General features: G+C 38.7%; 2 protein-coding genes across 6 annotated transcripts in view; both read right to left on the bottom strand.

Annotated features, from left to right (window-relative positions):
* The window catches only part of LOC146456824 (uncharacterized), a 71,098-nt gene that overhangs the window by 37,936 nt on the left and 10,413 nt on the right, over positions 1-22,749 (bottom strand). For 4 of the 5 annotated variants that reach the window (XM_085092847.1, XM_085092848.1, XM_085092849.1 and 1 more), the window contains 4 exons: positions 21,861-22,256; positions 8,036-8,221; positions 5,405-6,818; positions 4,027-4,273 (listed from right to left, as the gene is read on the bottom strand). In XM_085092847.1, the coding sequence (XP_084948973.1) occupies positions 4,027-4,273; positions 5,405-6,818; positions 8,036-8,221; positions 21,861-22,256 (2,243 nt within the window). Of the gene's footprint in view, positions 1-4,022; positions 4,274-5,404; positions 6,819-8,035; positions 8,222-21,860; positions 22,257-22,749 lie in introns of all 5 variants that reach the window. The other variant, XM_085092851.1, reaches the window with a different exon arrangement.
* The window catches only part of LOC146456825 (uncharacterized), a 136,955-nt gene that overhangs the window by 35,245 nt on the left and 78,961 nt on the right, over positions 1-22,749 (bottom strand). The window lies entirely within an intron of this gene.

Here is a 22,749-nt window from a genome sequence, read left to right on the forward strand (position 1 = left end):
GACTGAGATTGAATCAAGGAAAGTTAGCCCACCAGGACAGACCTCTGGAAAATCAGTAACTTTACTGAAGTGACAAAATGCGGTTCAGTACGATGGTAAGAATACTTTGCAACGCAGAACTCAACTTATTGAATCTCTATAAAAGGTTGATTTTTTTACCTCTTTTTAAGCAAAGCCTAAAAATTGCATTTCCTGTTTTGGATTCAACCAAAAGTGTCTTCTCTTTTGTCCTCGGGATTTTACGGAATACCCTGGCAATTTAAGTACGATTGAGTGCTTTATTAATGCGAAGAATGAACCAATGTTTCAAACTAAAGAGTTTTCAAATTTGCGACACTTTTGCTCTGTGCGCAAATCTGCCTCCCTTTAATCAATCCCGACCAAGATACGTTTAAAATATCATACTTTCTTTCTTTTTCTGTTGGCATTAGTTCAATGTTAACACCGCGTCACGAGTTCTTTTCCGGTTACCGGTTACACTACATCAAAGCTACTTGCGGACTGAAAGTTTAGCCTTCTTTTACGATTTCAAACGGAGGTGACACCGATTTTTCTATTAAAAAAGGCTAGGGGGAGGGCCTCGTTCATAAGAAAAATCTCCAGGCTGTGTCTTCCGTTCTTATTTAGACATACCTTCCATTACTGTTCCATTACCGGTCTTTGACCACCCCGTGTCATGAACAAGAAAGAAAAATTGTATCCCTGCCCGTAGCATCTTTACTGTACTTTTGTCACGAGGATTTCTTTTCTTAATATAAGGGTTCGTTTCGCATAGCTGGCCTCATTGGTAAAGCTGGGTGCTGTTGGGGAAGTTCCTCGAACGCCAATATGGAAACAAAAGTGAGCAACAACCACTGCTTAGTTCCAGCAAAATTTTCTTACTTTAAGTCAGCAAAAGCTACAAAAAGTAAAAAAATGGGCAAAGACATTTCCACTTATTCGTTCATCAAAATTTTCCGTGTTTCCCTTTTTCCGTATATCAAGTGCTGTTTCATTCTTGAAACTTTGCAGTCTATGAGATTCGTAGTGTATCGCGAAGAGACGAAATTGCCTAATATCCTGTCCAGCCACGATGAAAAAATCTAACGACACGTTTCTCACTAAGCAGGTCTGTTGTGGTTCTGTTGGTGATTCCAGTAGAGCAGACTTGACGACATTCTAATAACGATTTGTGAAGAAAAAGGGCATGCATTACTATTCTTAAGGAGAGCAGCTTATAGCAACTAATAGCTTTTATCAACATAAGCTAGTTTCATAAATTTACAACTTTATGACATGAAAGTCGCATGTATTGGAAATACATGTATAAATATGCTACAGTTGTTCATCGTCTCAAAACGAAACGGTTTAAAATTCATCTTTTGAGAGATAACTCGATTCCAAATTGGTGGAAGAAGCGAATGAATGATTTAGACATTAGTAAAACCACTAGAGTAAAACTTAGTAAAGAGGGAATTACTCCTGTAAGCACTTAAAACAAGCCGTGCGTTATACGACGCGGCTATTGAATAGAATCTGGATGATAGTTGAGTACTAATTCTTTCTTGTCATTCGCCATTTTCATAGATCTGAATTTTTTCTTTAAAACAATCCTGGGGAGCTCCCGGTTTCTAAATTTTTTACCTTAAAATTCCTATGAATTTTTCGAGCCGTTGTTCGAGCAGTATTAGCACTTCAAATTTTTAAGCTTGCTATCGGCTGCCAAAAGGTCCAAAGGAAATCTATTGGATCGTTCGGGACACATCACACCTCAATCATCCCAATCGAAGAACATCTTGACTTTGCACAATAAAAGTTGCCAAAATAAAAATTAAATTTACCGACTTGTCCCATAACCCTATATTGTTTGATCTCGAAACGTTCGTACGGCTCCTGCCATGGTTTCCGCCATGTTTAAACTGACAGTCAACAGAAATGTTTGAATTTCATCCATATTTTGTTGGCAGTTCACAGTTGGCAGTTAATATTGTTTACAGTCACATAGTTGTCTACTGCTGAGCAAGTAGCATAAGACACAAAAAATAAATAAATTGATGTGAAGTAAGTAGGATTGAAACTACTAAGTGTTGACCTTTGTTGCTTTGTTGGTATGCAGACCATATCTTGGCGTTCAATTCTTCACCGATCAGTTGTAAGATGAACATGAACGAGGGTGTCGTGGGAGTTTGCTACTAACGAGGGTGTGTATTGGGGGAGGGGTGGGGGATAGGGAACGGGCAAAAGGGAAAGAAAAACCTGACAGGAAGGTAGGGGTTAGGTGCGTGGGGGAAGAGTTAGGAAACGAACGAAAGGAAGAAAAAAACTGACACGTGTTCTTTGATTCAAGTGCAACGCTCCCCTCACTGCATACCTGCCACTACACGAAACACGTTCATGCAAAATGTGGCCAATCAAAATCGCTTCCCATTATCCTTACTGAGAGAATTGCTAGATTTACTGCGTATTCAGGCCAAATAAACTGCCACTCTAGTGAAAATACTACACAATATCGGCCAAATGTTTTATTGTTACTCGCCCTTAGAATCCCTCGTAAGGCCTTTCCAGGAAACTAGACACATGCATAGTGAAGACTATGCCCCGCCCTATACTCGTACTAGCATCTATATATTCAGTTTTCCTCCCCGCACAATTATTACAGTGCAACGAACTCAACCGGGGCCACCCAACATTAATTAGCCAATCACAGGTCACGTGTACAACAAAGAAGTCTGGCTTTGGTAGCTTGTAAACCAATCAAAAACAAGAACATTTATTTAATTAAATTTCAAAGTTTCGGTTTTTTCGGTGGCCCCGCTTGAAATCGTTGTACTGTAATTGGAATTCTCCTCCACTACGAGCCCTGGACATTGGAAAGCCTGTTCGATTTGGTGTTTTTTTTTTTTAATCAACGTAGACCGCTGGCCGTTGCGATGCGTGTATATCTTTACGAGATAGCATCTAAAATAAAAGGGAAGTCGTTAACTTTTAAAACGTGGTTAACTGTTTCATCTGCACTTCTGAACGAACAACTAAATACGTTGGGTCAGATCCCACTTAACAGACCAAAAACCTTTTTCGACGCAACGCACCATCCAGTCCGCGACATTTCTTTTTTAACTTCCAATGACACGAGCAAAATTTTGCATTGATGTTACTGTTGTTGGGGTCTTCGAATCAGTCCTAGCTGACTAACAGCAAACTAGTGTGCGTTTTCTACTTGCCTTTGCACTGTCGTCCATATAAAACTGTCGATACGATTTCACTGCATCCAGTTCACATTCTATTATGTTGAAGCCAAAATACCCAAGCGTAAACGTATCATCTGACACTGAGGTTCCCTAGATGCAGTTCTCGATCGTTTTTGGGTTGAATCCGACAACGCCTAGCTTTTAAAGTAAGAATTCCTTTTCAACTTGTCGATATGCTAAAGCTTGGAACAAGCTGTAGTGAGGATTCTTAAGCAAATGTTTTACTCACTTACTCGTTAGCTCAAATTGGCGTCAGTTCGATAAATTAGCCAATCACTCGGCGAATACTATTTAGAGCGAATCAGAGCACAGGTTAGCAAACAATTCCATTGTTCGTCTTAGTGGACAGGGGTTTGTTGCTGTACAAACTAGGATTAGTTAGTTTTTTTTCTCGTTTCCTGGTAGATTATAAGACACTTGTTTGTTGCAGACTCAGAAAGATGATAACTCCACCGCAAAGGCAGAATTGTATTCACGTATAGACCTCTTCCATAAATGGCGGCCGATAAATAATTCTTTTGTTTTCATGAAAATTAGCCTTACTAGCCTCGTTAGTATGTGCAAAATTCCATAGAATTTTTTACTCTAAAACGAGGTTAGTAGGGCTAATTAATATATACTGAAAAGAATAATAAATTGGCCGCCATTTATGAAAAAGGTCTATGTTAACTTTAGTTGAGATAAACTTTGGAACTGGAAACTATGGGAGCCAGAAAAGAGTTAAATAAAATTACATAAATAAAAAAAAAAATAAGTAAATAAGGATGATTAACGCATGAACAACATACAATACACTGACCTCAATCCAGGGCTGAAATATCTGCGGCAGAGGGCGCCCATGTTTTGTACAACAAGGCTTTGACGGTGGCCTTAAATCAATGTAAAGGGTAGTACAGTCGGGGTGCTGACATTCCTTCTTGTTGTGTCGCTTGCACTTCTCTGTTTGTTCACCTAAACAATCTGTACATCGAGCACACACCTTGTAGGTCAATGAATGCAACCAGTTGCACTTCCTTTTAAGCGTTTCCAGGAACTTTGTTAAATGCCTGCAAAATTGTAGCCAAACTAACAATTTTCAACCGGTCTAAATTTTTGGTAGTCGATTGAGTACTGGAGCAGCCCATTCCAGTCACAAGCATTCGTTTGAGTAATATTTAAAGCAAGTACAGCAATTCAATGTGCACCCAGCGTCCTCCTCCCCCGTCTCAATTTTGTTTAGCTTAAGGACGGTGCCTACTAATACCGAAGTATTTTTGCGCAGTTTATGACTATGCGGGAAAAGCAGATCTTAGCAAGGGCTACTGGAATCGAAAAAGAAAATTGAGGGTAACCATGCATTTTTCAGAGATAACTAAGCAATAATATCTCGAAAAAGCGCCAAAATATAAAGCAATGTATGGAATTTTTTCCTAACTTGAAGCTTAATTATCTCTAAAAAATGCATGGTTACCCCCAATTGTCTTTTGAGATGCCAAAAACATTTGTTAAGTTCTGTTTTCTCCGTATAGTTTTAAACCGCGCAAAAATATTCCTGTATTAGTTGGCACCACCCATAGGAAACCCGAGTATCTCGAGATGCGCAGAACGTATGCGCAGTAACAATAGGCAAGGGATAAGTCAGAGGAAGAATCGGTCTCCTAAGAGACAACACAACGACTAAAGTTAATCGAAATGGAGGTGCGACGCGGTGTTGATGAGAAAGACAATTCCGCACAGGATGAAAATGCTTTAATCGCTATGTTTCGAAACGCAGAAGAAATTAAAGCTCCAAAGGTTCAAATAGACGTGCCAAAATCATTAATTTGAGATGGCTTTAGAATTTAGACGATAACAGAAATACATTCGCCTGATTTGTCGCCAGCGGCTGATAACTTTGTCATCTTGAGTCCATTTCTCCAAAAGAAGAGAGCATCCTGCTTGGCAGATTTTTCATGGACGTTAGTCACCGTGCGAAAGTCATTTTAGCTAAAACAAAGGAATTCGCTGTAGTTGGTTTGCTCTGAGCATTTTGTCTTAACGCCTTCGCATCTAAGGGTAATACGCTGGGATCAATAATGATCTTTCGGCTCTAGCGAGGAGCGCGATAGTTTGTGCTATCGATGACGGGGTGCAGACGGCTCAGGAATTTTATATTGTAGATTGTGATAAGGCGGCCTTACCACAGTTTGATTACCTACCTGAGAACATCGACAAAATGTTTTGATGGGCTGGAGCTATCCCCTGTAATAAAATGCTCTGATCGACTGGATTTTTCCTCGATGAAAAGCTTAATGACTGTTTTATAGCTCACCAGATGGAGGAAATGGTTTCTATCAAGGGCAAATTTGGATTTGTTAGCAAACAGCTCGTACTCATGAAAGCGGTGCGGATCTGACAGCCATCCTGCAAAGAGCACAACCAGTAGGCAGAATAGCCCAGCTGGAACATAGTTCATTCTGTCAAAAGTGAGGAAGACTGATGCTTTGTCCGCTGCATCTACTTTCTCACCTTCTGCTTTCATCATACAGGGGACAAGGATGAGTTGTTTTTCTGCTGGCCACCTGCATATTAGATTGAACCTCTCCAGCAAGGACATCAAGGAATCTTTTATGTCATCCAAACCCTGACGTCTCAAGGCATGATCAAGCAAATTGTTGCCAAGGATTCCTTTTTTTTCTAAGACTTCCCGTTCTTTAGCAATATGAGGGTTTTCACCTTTGCAACAAGGCTTCACGTTTACAATCGTACAAAGGACACCAATGAGCCATTCGGGATCCAAGACAACGAGGTCATCCTCTTTCCCAAGACATTTATGGAAAAGTATTGAACCACGGGCGTGCAAAAAATACAAAAGTTCATCAAAGTCTCTATCACAGAATCTCGACGCGATTTCTGTGCAAAAGACTGTCTTCTTCAGATACTTGTTTCGTTCCCGAACTTTAGTAATTTCTTTTTCTACTCGATGCCATTGTAAAGGGATCTTGGTCTTTGTATGCGGTAATTTCTTTGCTTGATCCAGTATCTCCTCTCTTAAGCGCTCAATTTTATCTTGGTCTTCTGTCAAACCAGCCTTTTCGTTGTCAATTGGTAGGCAGTTAACAATGTGCTTAGAGAATACTTCGGGTAGTTCCATCAATTTTGTTTTAATTACTGCTTCGTCTGTGCTTGGATCTGGACTAACAGCATGGGTACCCACTACTATGACAGGAGGAGATAAAGACTCGACACGTGCCACCTCTTTCTCATCACACTGATTCAAGGAGTGTATCAACTCGAACCACCTCATCACGTGATCCCAATTGGTGTCGTCGCTGTCACGGGCTTGCATAATGCTTTGATCCACCTGACACTTTGCTATGTCGCTTAGTTGCTGTGTGATATCAAACACAAGCAGATAAAGGTCTTCTGGATACATAAACATAGGATGTATGGCACGGAATATGTCTTGGCCTGCAAAATCCCAAATGACAGGCAAAAATTTTTCATCTTGGTCATTCGTTTTTTCTTCATTCAGCTTTTTGTCCACCAGGGGCTTGAATTCTGTCGGCATGGCATCCTCGCGCTTCTTTTCAAAATTTGGAGATTCCTTTCGATTTCCGTGGTCTTCGTTTTCTGCAGAGAGTAATAAATAAATACATAAATAAATAAATAAATAAATAAATAACAAAAAGACAATAAAAAATACGAAATAAAATATAAGTAACTACAACTAAAAATTCACATCGATAGATATCAGAGAAGGCTATCAAAAAGCTGGTTGTTAAAGTAAGGTATGGTACCGAAACGCCTTAATAAGATTTTGAAGAGCGTTTTAACAAACGAAAGTCGTCCCCGGAGAATCTTTACCGATTAGGAATTCAACTACAATCAAAGTTCACGTTAATCGCGGATTATCTTAATCGGACTTTCAACAACTGGGCCCAGAGGAGCAAAATTTATTTCCAAATTGAGCGAATTTTGCATTTTCCATTACCACTTTTCCTCCTCCAGAAACGGAGATGATGATAATCGGCCGGTTTGCCCTGAAGGAAGAACCACACTCCCAATAGTGTTGCTATCCGTTTAGCAATTATTCAAAAACTTTGACCCCTTCTATTTTTGCCGATCATTCGGTGCAAAGCTTTTAAGTTTGTTTCTTTTTTTTTATATAAATTATGAAACAAAGTATTAAGTTTATATGCTTAGATGTTTTTGCTAGTAGAAGTGTAAGATTCAAGTCATTCCATACTGATTTAGCTAGCGGAGGTGTTTTCGAAGCGTTCAGGATTCAAAGCTGATGAGATTAGCCGTTATTAACAATTTAATAATCGGTCACCGCAGCACCCAGCTTTGAAGAGTGTACTTCAAGATTTGAAAAAAAAAAAAAAAAATTCGACGTGGAAAACACGCAAATTTTCTTCCCACTTGCAGGTAAGGCTTGCCAGAAGTCCTGACACGAGAAATTCGAGATCTATTCCAACAACTCGAAAATTTAACACTAGAAATTTAATTATCACAAAAACTTGCCAAAAGTGAGTGAAAGAGGTTGTCCAAAGAAATTACTGGAGGATTTTTTCTCTTTCCGGCTCCCCACTTCCCGCGCGTTCATCTTTCGCATTTATCCTCTCATCTGTCATACTATCTGAGAGTTTCGACAGGCTTGTTTGTTTTTTCCAGTGACTCGGAGCGCATGGTTAACAGGGTTCGACTGTACAACTATATTTTGTGTTGAGGTCGTAACAATTTGAACTAGCCAGTTGTTATACCTTATGTATTTTGCTAATCTCTTTACTTCTCCCTGCAATCTTAGGTAAATAATGGTTTAAAAAAGAGAGTTTTTGGTAACTTACGATTTGGCTGCGTGATGGTTTCCCGCTGAATTTCTTGAGGCTGGGCATTTTGTGGGACTGATGCTTTTTCTTCAGTTACCGTCGATGCTTTTTCTGATGCTTTTTCTGATGCTTTTTCTGATGCTGATGCTTTTTCTGATGCTGATGCTTTTTCTGATGCTGATGCTGATGCTTTTTCTTCCGTTGCTGTTAACAGAATAGGGAATGTAATTAGCAAAAGAGAATATAAATTAGGTAAATGCTCATACTATAAAGTCAAAAGAAAGACAAGAACAGAGCAACATCATATTTTTCTTACTAAGCACATTAAAAAGACGACAATCGAACCCGTATATATAAATCGGCAACCCTCGTTATTTAAGCGGTCAGTTGACAAAAGTCCCGAAAATTCCTCTCCTTGATTACTGTTATTTTGACCTCTATTAAACGGTGACCTCTGTCAAGCGGTCGCAGTCACCCTTTACGAAGTCTCAATGAGCTGTTTCTATTGTCTTCGTCGGTTTTAAACGGTAAATTTTATAAGGAAACCACTAAAATATCGTAGCAAATAGCTAGAATAGCTAATAGTAATAATTGAATTTCTAGCGACATGCAATACTGACTGTGGGATCTTGGCGTCAATATACGTTTTATTATTCTATTTTTATACTATGTCCTCCTGTTTTTTTTTTATGCGACTTTATCGTTGCAGTTTCTTGCTGAACCGAGTAAGTGACTTTGTGACTGCTTTTGTGCATTGCACACTACGTTATTAAATGCGAATTAAAATGGCGTGTTTGACATATATTTGTGCAACCTGTATTAAGCGGTCACTTAGCCATTCCATGAGGGTGACCCCTCAACATACAGGCTCGACTATATTCACAACAAATACGGTTTATGCAAAAACTTCCTTTCACTAGACTTGCAGTGTGGTAGTGCTACAAAGAAAATCAGTCGCCAATACTTTGCTTAAAGAGGGGCCAAGTGCTATTGCTACTCTTATGATTCCTTGGGGACATTAATCTGTGGGAAGGAGAAGGAAACGATGTCTTGGCGGTTTGAGGGGCCTACTCTTTGTTTGGAGTTGGGAAAATAGTATTCTGTTTTAACAGAATTAATTATACTAAAATAAAATAACACTAAAATAAAATCACGCTATTTAAAATCACTAGCCTGAACTACTTTGAAAAAAATATCTTCTTCACTTCTTTGCGATTTCCACTGACCACCTCTATAAAGTTAGCAAAGAGGTTTATGGCCGTCTCTTAGACGGGGTAGAGTAAAACGATGTCACTAAAAAAAGAGAAGGCTGAAAATTAAGTTTTTGGTGGTTATTAGTAACTTGTCCAGTGTTTAACACTGGACAAGTTACTAAGACCCAGCGGCCAACGAGTGCGAGTGTTTCATCATAGGCTCGAAACATCGACGTTTTTAGCAGTGGGGCTTAGAACGGGAGTCTTTTTGACTTGAGCGGCCCTCATTCGAGTCATGTCCAAGCGGTGCTAGGAGAAGACGTCTTCCTCTCAGAAAACAGTCTTACACCACAGGCCAGATCAATAGATCATCACTGACAGGCGAGAGATAGGAAAAAGCTCTGGCCGACCCGTGAAAGTGAAGATACTCAATTTTGCAGAATCTAAGCTGATTAAACAGCAGCTAGGATGACAAAGTTACAGCGAAACAGCTATACATCAATGGAAAGTCTGAAGCGCCGGTTATTGATAAGATCAGCAAAACAGGCAAACCATAAACAAACCAACTAATTTTACTAACATTAGACCGACAGAATAACAAAAGAAGGAGGATTAAGCCCCTTAAAAGCCATTAGCAGCCAGCTTAACTGACGAACGACCAATAACACATTGAATTCGTTGACCAATCAGGTCAATAGACATTTATACCATTTACTGACGTTCTATACTTTGCTGGACTCTGATGATTATTTCTCCTCAGGTTGTAGAAACGTCAGTCAATGTCACCACAAAGAGTTCTTCTCATGCAGGACTACACTCAACCGGATGATCATAATTTACATACTTATGGCATGACTCCTAGTTTCAAATCATTTACAGCATGAATGTAAATGTTTTTTTGTAGGGTAATACCTCGTAGGAACTGTGAAATGGTGTCGCAGGAAAACAGCTGACCGTTATCAGCACTTGAATAAAATCATCCTTTTATCGTCTGATCTGTTGTCCTGTGTGCTTAATTTCCCTTCCCCTTCTACATGTAATCTCTGCTTCCGTCCAATTCTTATCTTCCGATTCAACAGCTGTTTACTGCCGCCATTTTAAAAATTTAACCTCAGTTCAGAGTTCAGCGCTCCCCTCTGAAATTCCCCAAGAAGACCACAAAAGTGCTGGGTAGAAAATCGTTTCGAGTGTTGCTAAGATACCATCATTTCATTCAACCGCAGTGCTGGAGAGAAAATCGTAATTGTAATTAAATTTCGTTATGACGTCGTAAGGTGGAAAACACTGCCTAGGCACCGGTTGGTATTGGTGAATAATCCGTTGCATGACTAACTTCCAAATATGGAAGTCAGCCGTATACTCTCATCTTACGAGCTCATAACGATAAATTGTAAAGGATTTCTTACCACGCGTTTAATCTCCATGGACCAATTTAGAGGGAAGCGTAGAACTTGAAATGACTCGGAACTAGAACTGGCGACAGTAAACAGCGAACAGCAGCTGTTGAATCGGAGGGCCATCGGAGAGAAGAATCGTATGGAAACAGGACAAGGAGAAGTTAAATAAAATACATAGGAGAACATATGAGACGGTTAGATGATAAGTTTATGCAAGAGTCGATAACAGGCAACTTTTTGCCCGACACAACACTGCTAAAACTCCATGTTTCCCACAGCTCATGCAATAAAAAAAGGCTTAGTCTGGATGGAACTGAACAAGGGAGGGAGAGGGACCGAGCGGCCATGCTAACAGATTCACTGAGCATCACCTTCTGTGCCATGCAGGTATCTCTGGTATAACCCGGTAAACTGCTGATCAGCTAGTGGGAATAACGAAACCCATAAGTCCCATTCAATTGCACCTCAGTGACGTTAACAAATGAATGCGGCAGTCAGAGAGAATCCACCTCCTTAATGAACATGGTGATCCTTTAGCAGGATGGAGTTTGCAGAAATTAAGTTCGGACTAGGTGCCAAGAAACAGAATTACAACATTTATACCATCTACTGACGTTCTACAATTCATGTGGCTCTTACATGTAAGATGACTTCCACCCAGGTTGTTGAAACGTCAGTCAATGCCACCTCAAACAGTCCTTCTCAAGACAACACTCACCCGGATGATCATAATTTACGTACATATAATTTCAAGGGGCAGTACTACACGCATCAACACGCAGAAGCTTCTCAGTTGGGGTTATGTCCTAAAATACACTTAAAGAAGTGCTAATTAAGGGCAGGATGGTGCTAGAACCTGCATTTTGTGATGTGCAAAAGAATAGAGCAAGTCATGTCAATGACACCGGACACTATCCGCTTGAACAAAAAGGCCGAATTTATAGCCAGCAACATGTCTTGAAGGGTTAAAGATTCTCTATCCAATGCATGCCTTGCGCGTGTTTGTTATAGTATTGGGATCGATCGTTGATTGCGGTTTCTATGTGACACGATCCTGAACAGTATATTAGAATCGAATATTCCTGTAGAAAGATTGCAAGAAGATTAGCCCCTAAGAGGAAACAATTATGGGCGTGTGGTTAGTCCATGTTTTTGATGTCTAAAGGATTTGAAACCATGAGCGCCGAGTATCATGTGAAGCTGTTGTTTACCGACGTGATCGAAGCCGAGCTACGACGTGGTAGAAGCTGAACCAAATTAGTCTCATTGCCCTAGCAAGTCCGTTTGTAATATCAAGCAAAGGCTGGAAGTAGCTGTACACGTATATAGCAAATGCAAATGCGGTACTTCGCGAAACTGACCGTGTGCAACAGTTCGGCCTTCAATTCTGTGTGGTAGAAACTTAGGTTGTCGGCTTTCTATTCATAATATAAAACTTATTCTACCAGATATGTCTAACTTTCGCCTGATATTGCTGTATCACTACAGTACCAGAATGTTCAAACTACGACAAGCCAAGGAAACGAAAATAAGTTGTTCCCGAGTTTGAGCTACCAACAATTCTTTAAACTCGTTATCAAAGAGGTTTTACGTATCCGAGTAGCCTTGTTCCTCCGCCGGGCCTTGAACACATTTTCTCAGGAAAGTCTTGATTGATGAACCTAGACAACTTTTTTAATGTTTGAGCAAACGCCCTTTCAAAAATTTAACTGGAAAAAGTCAATGTGGTCGGTTAGTGTTGGTTGACTTTGATGTTACTATGGCAAATAATTTTTAACAGACAGTTTTTTCAGAAGAAAATGAAGAAAAATCACTTTCTTTCCCGTAACTTTTATTCTTTTAGCTGATATTAATGTTCCTTTATTTATTTATTTTTTTTTTTAACAATTTTTATTTGCATACATGACATGAGATTTACAAAACTGAGCACTATTAACATTACTTACAATACACAGGGTACTAACCACAATGACTATATCTACATTGTTAGCAATACTTACAATACTTGCAAAACTGAAAGTGCTTACAATGTTCACACTAGTTACAGGAATAACGCTATGTCTTTTAGTGAACACTTTTTCTTATTTTTACTAACAAAACATTACTTTACATCAAATACAATTTTCACAAATTTTACAGTGATTCCGTACAAAATGATCAAGCTAGAAAGCAACTGCTAAAGATTCTTACTAAATTAAAAGAAAAAAAAAAAAAATATATATATATATATATATATATATATAATATATATAAAGTTGCTTTTCCTTAGATTCGTAAAGTGCTCAACAGTAAGGAGCTTTGTAGTTAAGTAATCAGTCCATGTTCAGGAAAAACTGAGGCACGACAGGCCTGTTTCGAAAAAGCGTTGCCTTCTCTCTTCAGGTTCGAGTTGGCCAAGATCTGGTCTTTTATAGCGAGGGTTTTATGCGTGTTTTAACAGGTATGCGTTGGCGTGCCGGCATGTGCTTGTTAACTCGTTTCTTTTGTTTAGGGAACTGCGATGCGGCTCGCACAGGATGAAGTACTTCTCAGTGGTGCAAAGATTGCATTTTTTGTTAGAGTTTGAGTACGGCTTGGCCCGTGCCACTATTTCCCACGTGATGGTAAATTCTATGTTGTTTTCTTTTAGGCGCCAGATATGCTTACTCAGCTCCGTTGCGTTCTTTTTCTTCGGGTCTTTGAAGGACGACAGGTGGTTTCGGTAGCGAGTCTTAAATTCAGTCGCGGTAAGACCCACGTAAGATTCCTTCCCATGGGGGGTTGTTACGACAGCCTGATAGATGACGTTTTTTGTCAAGCATTCTACGGCTAAAGGGCATTTTGCCTTGACCCTACAATTACATGTTCTGGTTGTGGTTGTTTCATCGCCTTTAAGCATGTTCTTGTTGTGCGCGCTTATTTTACTTTGCAAGTTGGGCATGCACGAGTAGCTTATCTAACAAAAACACGCTTAAGATAAGCTACTCGTGCATGCCCAACTTACAAAGTAAAATAAGCGCGCACAACAAGAACATGCTTAACATGCATATATTTAACATATATATATATAAAGCAATTTTTAAGGAAGAAGAACTCCCCATCTAAGTCTAAAATTTGACAAACACTTATTAGCGACAGCAATCTGTAGTAGAGTCTGAATTTTATCGGAAAGTGGTAAAAGGAAGCTCTGGAAACTCAGTACACCCCCGCCTTTGCTTGTACAGAAGATGTGGTATTTTGCTATGAGTATTGAGTAGTTTAATGCCTGACAATATGAAGATTTTTCGAAAAAGCCGTAAAGTATATTACTTTGATTTAAAGAAAGCTTAACATTGGTCTTTTGTAGCCACCAGTCTTGAAATGTATTCCAGAAGGAGTGCACTTCGTGCAAAGGACGAACAAGTGGTATTAGGTTTGTCTCTCATTTTTGCACAGTGGACAGATGTCACTTTCGGCTATTCCATCGCGGTGTAAGCTAAATTGGGTGGGTAGTATGTTATGTATAATTTTATACTGAAACATCACTAGTTTGACCTCTTTTGTAATTTTAAACGGTAACTGGTATACTTTGTCAAGTGTTTTTTCGGTAAAGCCATGTCTCAAAATTTTATTCTGGGAGGTTGGTGGTTCAAATGTATCTATTAAGATTGACGAGTACATGGATAGAGCTAGTGGACAAGTTTGTCACGGAGTTTTCTTCAGCGTTGGTATGATTCTGCGGAGTTACTGTTTTTTTCCACAAAGATGGAATGGCATCTAACAAACCATAAAATGTTGTGAAGGGCACCTGTAGGTTATACAAAGTCTTGAACTCAGAGTAGCTGCAGAGATTTCCGTGTCTGTTAAATAAATCACATACGTAGACGATGTTGTGCGAAAACCATCTTTTGTAGAAAACTGGTTTCTTATCAATTAAAATATTGCGATTGTTCCAAAGAATTTCATTTTAAAAGCCTACCTCATTTTTTTTCGACTTTTTGAAGTCATGCCAATACAACAGAATTGAACGGTAGAACGGAGAAAGGTTTTCCAGCGAGAGCATATTAGGATCGTAATTGCATCTGGTTAAGAAAAAGAGGTTACCGTGTTGTTGGACCATAACATCAGGAATAATTTTCCAAGAAGAGGGTAACTCGTTTTGGATTCTTTTAATCCACGCAATTTTCAAAGCTTTCTCCATGATTGCGAAGTCGCACATTTTTAACCCGCCTTTCCTTCTTTCTCCTATGATTGTGCTTCTTTTAATTTTCGCGGGCTTGCCGTCCCAGATGAAATTCAAAGTAATCTTATTTATTTGTTCTACGTATTGCTTGGGGACATTTAAAACAGAAGCGTTATATATCAGTTTTGACAGGCCTAGTGTTTTAACTATGTTAATTTTTCCATAGAGCGTTAGTTTTCTTCTTTTCCAGGTGTTTAAAGTTTGTTCCAATTCTCGTACTTTAGCACCAAAATTTAGCTCTTCCGCAAGTGTACAATTGTGCGAGAAAAAGATCCCGAGAAAGAGTATTGGCTCCTTTGGCCATTTAAAACCAAAGGGCGTGTCTTCGTTATTTTTCCATTGCCCAAGCCACATTGCTTCAGTTTTAGTGGTGTTTATTTCCAATCCAGAAAGGAGGCTAAAATTTTGAAGGAGGTCTAACAGTTGGACGACAGAATCTCGATCACGGACGAAAACAGTGGTATCATCAGCATATTGTGTTACTTTTATTTCATGATTGTTTACCAGAATTCCTTTGACACTGGAAAATCTGGACCATTTACAGACTTGATGAAATGTTTGTAAATGTAGAATTTACACCCTTTTACAAGAATTAAATTCTGCCTACTCTTACTTATCGACTGCAAAATGTTTGTAAAATCTTTTTAATTGCGGACATTTCATACAGTTTTCTCAATGTCCTCTTTCTAGAATATCTATGAAAGGTCTGTAAAATTTAACTGAAGTAAAAATGGGAAATTTACAGACTTAATGAAATCTTCGAAGAATGCTTGTAAATCTTACTTTTACAATGATTTTCTTTAACGTCTAAAATGTCTGTAAAAAGTAGCACTGACATTTAAATTCAAATTCTCTGTAAACTGGCGCATAAAATCTCTGTAAATTGTCATAAGCAGGGCATTATGAAATCTCTGTAAATTGTCGTTTCATTTACGAAATCATTTGTTGTCCGCCAACTTTGTCGATCAGCTCGCTGTACACCCGGGTCTCATACGCTCTGCTCGTTGGCCTGCCCATTGTTGGTCATCGGTACTATTCAATATGGCGGACATGGACAGGGCTCAGAGAAACTTGTTGTCTATTTTAATGGCAGGAGCCGTTAACTGGTGAGTAAATCCTCTAGGAGTAACCATTGGTTAGGAAGTGTCGGCGAGAAATCGTTGCAATAGCAATTTTGTGTTAACTTCGAGACAAAATATAACTTGAGTATTAAACAGCTGGTAACAGCAGGAACACATCTAATGACAGTATGATCGTCATATCGCTACTTACTTATATCTTGATTAAGCCAAAGCGAGTCGAGGCAAACAGTTGGGCAGTGTCATAACTGAACCGTGTTAGTTCTGGTATAGATCTAAACGAAGGCTATAAACTGACTTGTTGTGTAATGAGCAAAGCGGGTCTGGTTTTGGGGGCAAAATGGGTCAAATTGCAGCTAAACTGTTGCGATTTTTGATAACGAAACTGACTCTATGTATTGAGTGAATCTAGTCACGTGTGGCCAGACACTAGTTATTGCATTCCTGACATTCCAGTTGAACACGAAAAAATTCAGCCTACATGTGTCGCACACCCGCAGGGTGTACATGTAAGACTGTAAGTCTGCTGATTGATACTCCTAATTGTCTCCCACAATTTTTTTTTATTTCTTCTAACATAACAAATCCATATTTTTTGTATGTTAGGATAAGGGCCAACCTTCGTGAAGAGTCCAGGTGTAAAACGGAAGTGAAGCTTATTATGTCAGAATTGAAGAAGGTCAATCCCTCCCTGCCCCCTAGAGCATTAGGAATGGCAATAAGATGTGCCTTCCCAGCATTCAACCTGTACAAGCAATGCAGCCATGACCTTGCACATAATTTTTCTTTTTTTCGCCCTTGGGCCTGGCTATTTATTATCAGTATGAATCTACTAGTCAAGAGTTCTATAATTTGATTGGCTACGCTACTTGCTGTCTGTTCCATAATAAACAGTGAGTACCAAAAAGGTTATTGGCAGCAACAGACTAAGGCTGCATTAATTCGGGATGATCCAGATCAGGATCTATTCCTTTGCCCTGATCCTGATCTGGATTATCCCAAAGGAATGCACCCATATACTTCAAAATAACAATACAATGAAGCCAAGCGTTTCATTTTAGAGGAATATTTATTAAGATTTACACTTGAAAACTGTGGCAAGTTACTTTAAATATTAAACTACAAAATTCTTCAGAGTCTAAACTAAGGTGTGTTTAAACATGGATGCCAATAGACTTATCATATTTAACATGGAGAATTATTTACATGTATGCATTCACATACAGTGCTTAGTCATTAATGTTTTGTTTTGGAATCATTTGGAATTATTGCACATAATTTATGCCACTCATTGACATTCCAATCCTAGCAGTATGCAGGATGTTTGTCCCATGAACCTAGTTTAACGGCCTTAGCTCCCATGAGTCTCCTGTAGCTCAGTGGTAGAGCATCCGAACTAGTAATTGGAAGGTCTTAGGTTCGACTCCTGGTAGGAGCACTCAGAATTTCTTTTTCCTAGTTTGCCTGTGTCATAACTGAATAATACATCATTCTCATTTGTTCACATGGCTTAAAAGTATTACATCACATTTCCTTTCATTGCACATATGTCACTCATTGACATTCCAATCCTAGCAGTATGCAGGATGTTGTTTTCTTTTTCCGAGTTTGCCTGTCATTGCTGAATAATACATAATTCTCATTGGAGCACTGTCTTTGTAAAATCAAAAGTGCTGATTGTCTTCTATTCTGTAACCACCCATAACTTTTTGGGGCTCACAGATTTAACATTAAATCCATGAGCCCCAAAATTAAACATTTCACATTTTCAGTGTAAAGCAGGATTTCCGTTATATCCTGCACGTAATGCTTTGTGGGTGTTTTCTCGCTGTTCACACCCTTGTTGGAACGTGATTTGTACTGCAATGATTAAGAATAAAATAAGTTCCCTCACTATCTTGTTCAAACTCGCTGACGAGGTCTGTGTTATCAGACGAAACCGGTAGGAGAAAATAAAGAAGTTGACAAGATCTTTTGCTGTGTGCTGCTTACTAGAGTTTATTTTAAAAAAAAATTAAAAAAAATTAAAAAAATTGTTTAATCTTCTATGCATGGTTAAATAACGTATTATATTTTATTCCTTTTTTATTCAGCTGAGTTAAAGCTTGATCTACAACGTACATTTCATATTTGTTCAGCTATTACAAAATATGATTTTAAGGCAGCTGTTTTGTACCAACACCAATCAGAACTTCACTGTACACTGGAATTTACAATTCACAGTTTCTTTGTTGTAAGTTTTAATCTGAACCATACATTCAACCATTCCGTGGCAAATTTAATATGCAGCAATAACAGATGGTTTGGAAGAAAGAGCAGAGTGTACTTGTTGTCTATACCACAATATATAATACTACAAATGTTTAAGTTTCATATGCTTATGCATCTCTAATTTACCATTTGAAAGAAAAAATATGGCTTCTGTTGAGACTCTTAGTTATGTTGAGAGAGTTCAGAGTTTTTAAATGATGTATAGTACTACAAACGTTTATGCTTCATATGCTTATGCATCTCTAATTAACCATTTGAAAAAAAAGTATGGCTTCTGTTGAGAGTCATAGTTATGTTGACAGGGTTGAGATTTTTTAAGCAATAGTAATAATAATAATACAGGTGTTTATGCCTTATACGCTTATGCATCTCTAATTTACCAATTGACGGCAATATATGTACTGTATGTCTTCCTTTAAGAGTCTTATGCCCCATTCACACCAAGGCTTAAACACGTTTGAAAGCTGTTTAGTTAAACAAAATTTAAAATTGTTTCCTTCATAAAAGCTGCTTTTGGATTTTTGTCGACTACAGATTTAGCACAAATGAAAGCATACGTTAAAGTTTACTTGAATCCTATGTCAAAGCCAATGGTTCAGCTTTCTGTTACCAGTTTTCATTTTGTTAAACCTGGTTTAATTAAACATGTTTTGTTGGTGTGAATGGGGCTTTAGATATGTTGAGAGAGTTCGGACACGCTTATATATCATACATTTGTTTTGCTTATTACAGATTATACATTTCTGGCATTAAAAATTTGCTATAGATTATTTCTTTTGTATTAATTTAAAGGATTTATGAATATGCATTTTATTTAAAATTCAATTCAATTTACACCAATTCCTCATGAAAATTACGAGTAAACTTGTATAGAACAGAGTGACTTAAGGACGGTGCCTACTAAGTTTTTTTTTTGTGTGTGTGTGTGTGTGGTTTATGACTATGAGGGGAAAGCAGCAGGGTACCTGTTGCAGAGATCCTGAGATGTGTTGTAATAAAATGTTTACATTTTAAAGACATTATATGCACTTGATTTATGACAATTTTAGTAATATTTTATGGTCTGATTTTAGCTTTTTTGCAGAGATTTTATTGGGATTTTGTGTTCTGGCTGTTGTATTCTGTTTTTTAAACAGCCGGTTTTTGGCATCACTTTGCGAAGACATCTTTGGATGTACTATCTATCCTTAAAGTCTCACTATCATAGCTTTTATCCTTCCGAAGTTATGGGGGAGGAGGGAAGGCACAATCAGCTGAATCAGTCCCCCTCTCCCCCCAGCTCCAAATGACAAAACACGTCACAGGCGTGCAAAGTACAGCAAAATATCTCTTTCGTAGTTATTACTGATAATCAAACTCCATATACAAAGGAATAATTGCTGAAAATTCCGGATGGACGCTTTGGGTTTTGAGGGATTGAACTGGCGAGACGACAAACAATTCAATAAACGGAGGTTTCGTGGTCAGTACAGTCCACGAAACTTCGGACGGGGCCCGCAATGCATGCCTCTCGACAGAGAGTCTTTAACGATGACATTTTCATAAGACTTACAGGTAACACAAACAACATCATTAGGAAAGATGGAATTGAGGTAGCAGAAGTATGGATATTTACCATCAAACAGCACAGTAGCCCGTGAGTACCAAAGCAGAGAACTGAGGGATCAGTGTGTAATTAGAAAATGAGGATAAAAATACTCCTTTCAATTAACACGGGCAGAGAGGTTAGGATCGAAATGCATTTGATAACATCGCCTGTTGAAACGTGCAGTAAGCGGCCGAAATGCAACGATCACCTTCATGGTGCCTGAATCGTGAGACAAACGGTTAACAAAGATATTGTTTCCAACTGGGAACAGTCTGACATCTATGATGCCATCGATCCCGTGTTACATGACCGAGGTAAAAATTTAGTTTAACAACGGAAGGAATCAACAACGGCCGTGTTCTTGGCAAAACCTGTAATTTTTTGTGAATGCACTTTGGTCACTGTGATAAAATGCATTTTTCTCATCTTGCCGCAAACTTCGCATACGTCATTCATTTATCGACATGAAAAAGGATGTTTGTCACAAGACCCTAATTCACAGCATTCATGGAAAGTAGGTACCTTTTGTTATTATCAGGATTTCTTCTTTATAACTAGAGCTCCATAGGTTTGTTATTAGTGTTAGTTAATTTTTAATGATTTTCCTCATCGCCTGATGATTTTTACCGTGAATAAATAAAGTTATTGTTGTTGTTCAATGGCCTTAGCTCCCACGAGCCTCTAGTAGTTCCGTGGTAGTGCATCCGAACTAGTAATCGGAAGGTCATAATTTCAATTCCCGTTGAAAGAACTAAATTAACCTTACTTATTATATGGCTGGCTCCGTGAGCGGGCAAGATGAGTCAAATCCTGCGCTGTGATTGGCTACCCGAGCGGGCAAGATGGAGCTATCTTGCCCGCTCGGGATTACCCGTTGCCCGTCCGCTTGGCATCGAAAGTTTAATCCAAACAACAATGCGGGTTTTCTTCGATTTTCTCGTTGTTTTGGGGGAAAACGCTCACTAAAAAGTTCGGTAAACTCTCAACATTTACCTAAAGGAAAGGAAAGAGAATGGAATCGTCCTGGTGTAGTGAAAACTTTGTTTCAGCTACAATGAATGTGAGTTGAATCGGTGAGTTGCTCTGGGTGTAGTATTTTAGATAGAATTGATTTTGAAAAACCTATTGTTTCAAGTCGAGTGCCAAATTGATAAGTTCTCTAGGTTTGCAATGACTGTATTTAAATCATTGCGTAGTGGAAGTTGCGGTTAGTGTTTACAGCAGTTCAGAAAAGTATTTTTTTAAGTTCGCCGAAGAAGCTCACGTTTTTAATTTAGCCGCGTCTTGCTTGTTGTAAACAACAAAATCTTGTCAAAGTTTCGCCCAGTTTTCTAATTTATCTGCTCTTTTTTTCGGCTTATGTTTGCATATAATCTCAAAATCTATTGTTTCATTCAAGAATTAATGATTGGAAGCCGAAAACTGTGTAAAAAATTTTTATTATTTACGCCACCGCGCGATCGGCTGAAAATGGCGAGTTTGCCGGATTCTATTCACATCTTCCCGCTCATGCGAAAATCTTAATTTTTCGTTCTCAATAATTGTATACTCCCTTTAAGCCATTATAAAGTTAGAACCCTAAGATAATTTAGGATTCCTTGTTTTCCACGATTACATGCTAATCCAAAAATGCACTGAAAATAAATCTTGCACCGGCCGGCTAATGAAGGATTTCTTTCCGAGAAGAGCAGTTTCATGTCGTGTTTTGTTTTGTTGTTGTAGTTTTAACTTGATGGTAAAGCCATACAATAAATCCTTTATTGACCAAGCTTGTTCGGTCAAGATGGCTGGATATTGGCCTCGTTCTTTTTTTGCGTTTTTATGGACCTCGACTTCGTCTCGGTCCATAAAAACGCAAAAAAAGAACTTGGCCAATATCCAGCCATCTTGACCTCACGCTTGGTCAATAACGCATATATAATAACCGATAACACACGTCGTTCACAATACCATTCTTCTGTCGCGCTTAAACAGCAGCAGACAAATTCAGTTGCCACTGCACTCAACTTTCGAACGCTTACATTACCAAACCATAACATAGTAATACACACACACACCCAACAACAACAACAACAACAACAACAACAATATTGCATACTAATCATAAAACCTACCATTTTCCGTAGCCACTTGAGAGTTCTTCTCGGAGGTTTTCCTTCTTGATTCTTCGGTCTCATTTTGCCGAGTTGGTTGTCCATCAAGTGTGCTGCGTAGCTCCGATGCTACTTCTGCAGTAATCTTGTGATCGACAAAGTCAGGTTGAAGTGAATTCCAGGGCGTTGTCCCAGCATTCGCTACTGGGTCACTCAGTACCACTCCATTAGTACTGGGTTCATTTCTATCAAACAGTAGACCTCTCAAAGCTTTGCAAAGGCTCGTTTTGCCAACGCGGTCTTGGCCTACAACTGAAACCTTGAAACGTCTATCGTAGGTCGCACCATTCTTCATTGCTCTACGATACGCAGCCTCTGTTTTTGGGCCTCCTAATCTGATATAGCCAGGAATCAAATCTAGAAGTAATATATTTTAAACTTAGTTCCTGAGAAAAACCGTGTTCTAAACAATAAGGATAAAAACAAACAAACAAATAGAAAAGCCAGGTTAAACGACGTAAGTAAAATGACCACAAGTGAACCAGAATAACCATGTAAAGTCACAATTCATCCAAGAATTGTGCATTTAGGTTAATATAATAGAAGAGCAATGATCAGTCGATGGATTCATAGAGCTCGGACTGCCTGAAAATAGTGACTAGCTATTAATGAATAAATGAAAACTCCTTTTTAAGTGTTAGATTGAGATAGCAGTAAGCGAACCACTAAATATCTTTTAAACTAGTGGCCTGCAGAATTTCAGGTGAGAATTAAGTTACCCTTTATACTTTGTGTGCTTTGATGGTTTGGTAGGAATATATTAAGGTTATCGTGCCGGCATCTTCAGGGGTACCTTCAGTTTAACGGATGTAACGTCTCTCGTTTAGATCACAGATACCCAAAACCTTAT

Source organism: Pavona decussata, unplaced genomic scaffold, assembly GCF_977016875.1.
Source record: "Pavona decussata unplaced genomic scaffold, jaPavDecu1.1 SCAFFOLD_254, whole genome shotgun sequence".
NCBI lineage: Eukaryota > Metazoa > Cnidaria > Anthozoa > Scleractinia > Agariciidae > Pavona > Pavona decussata.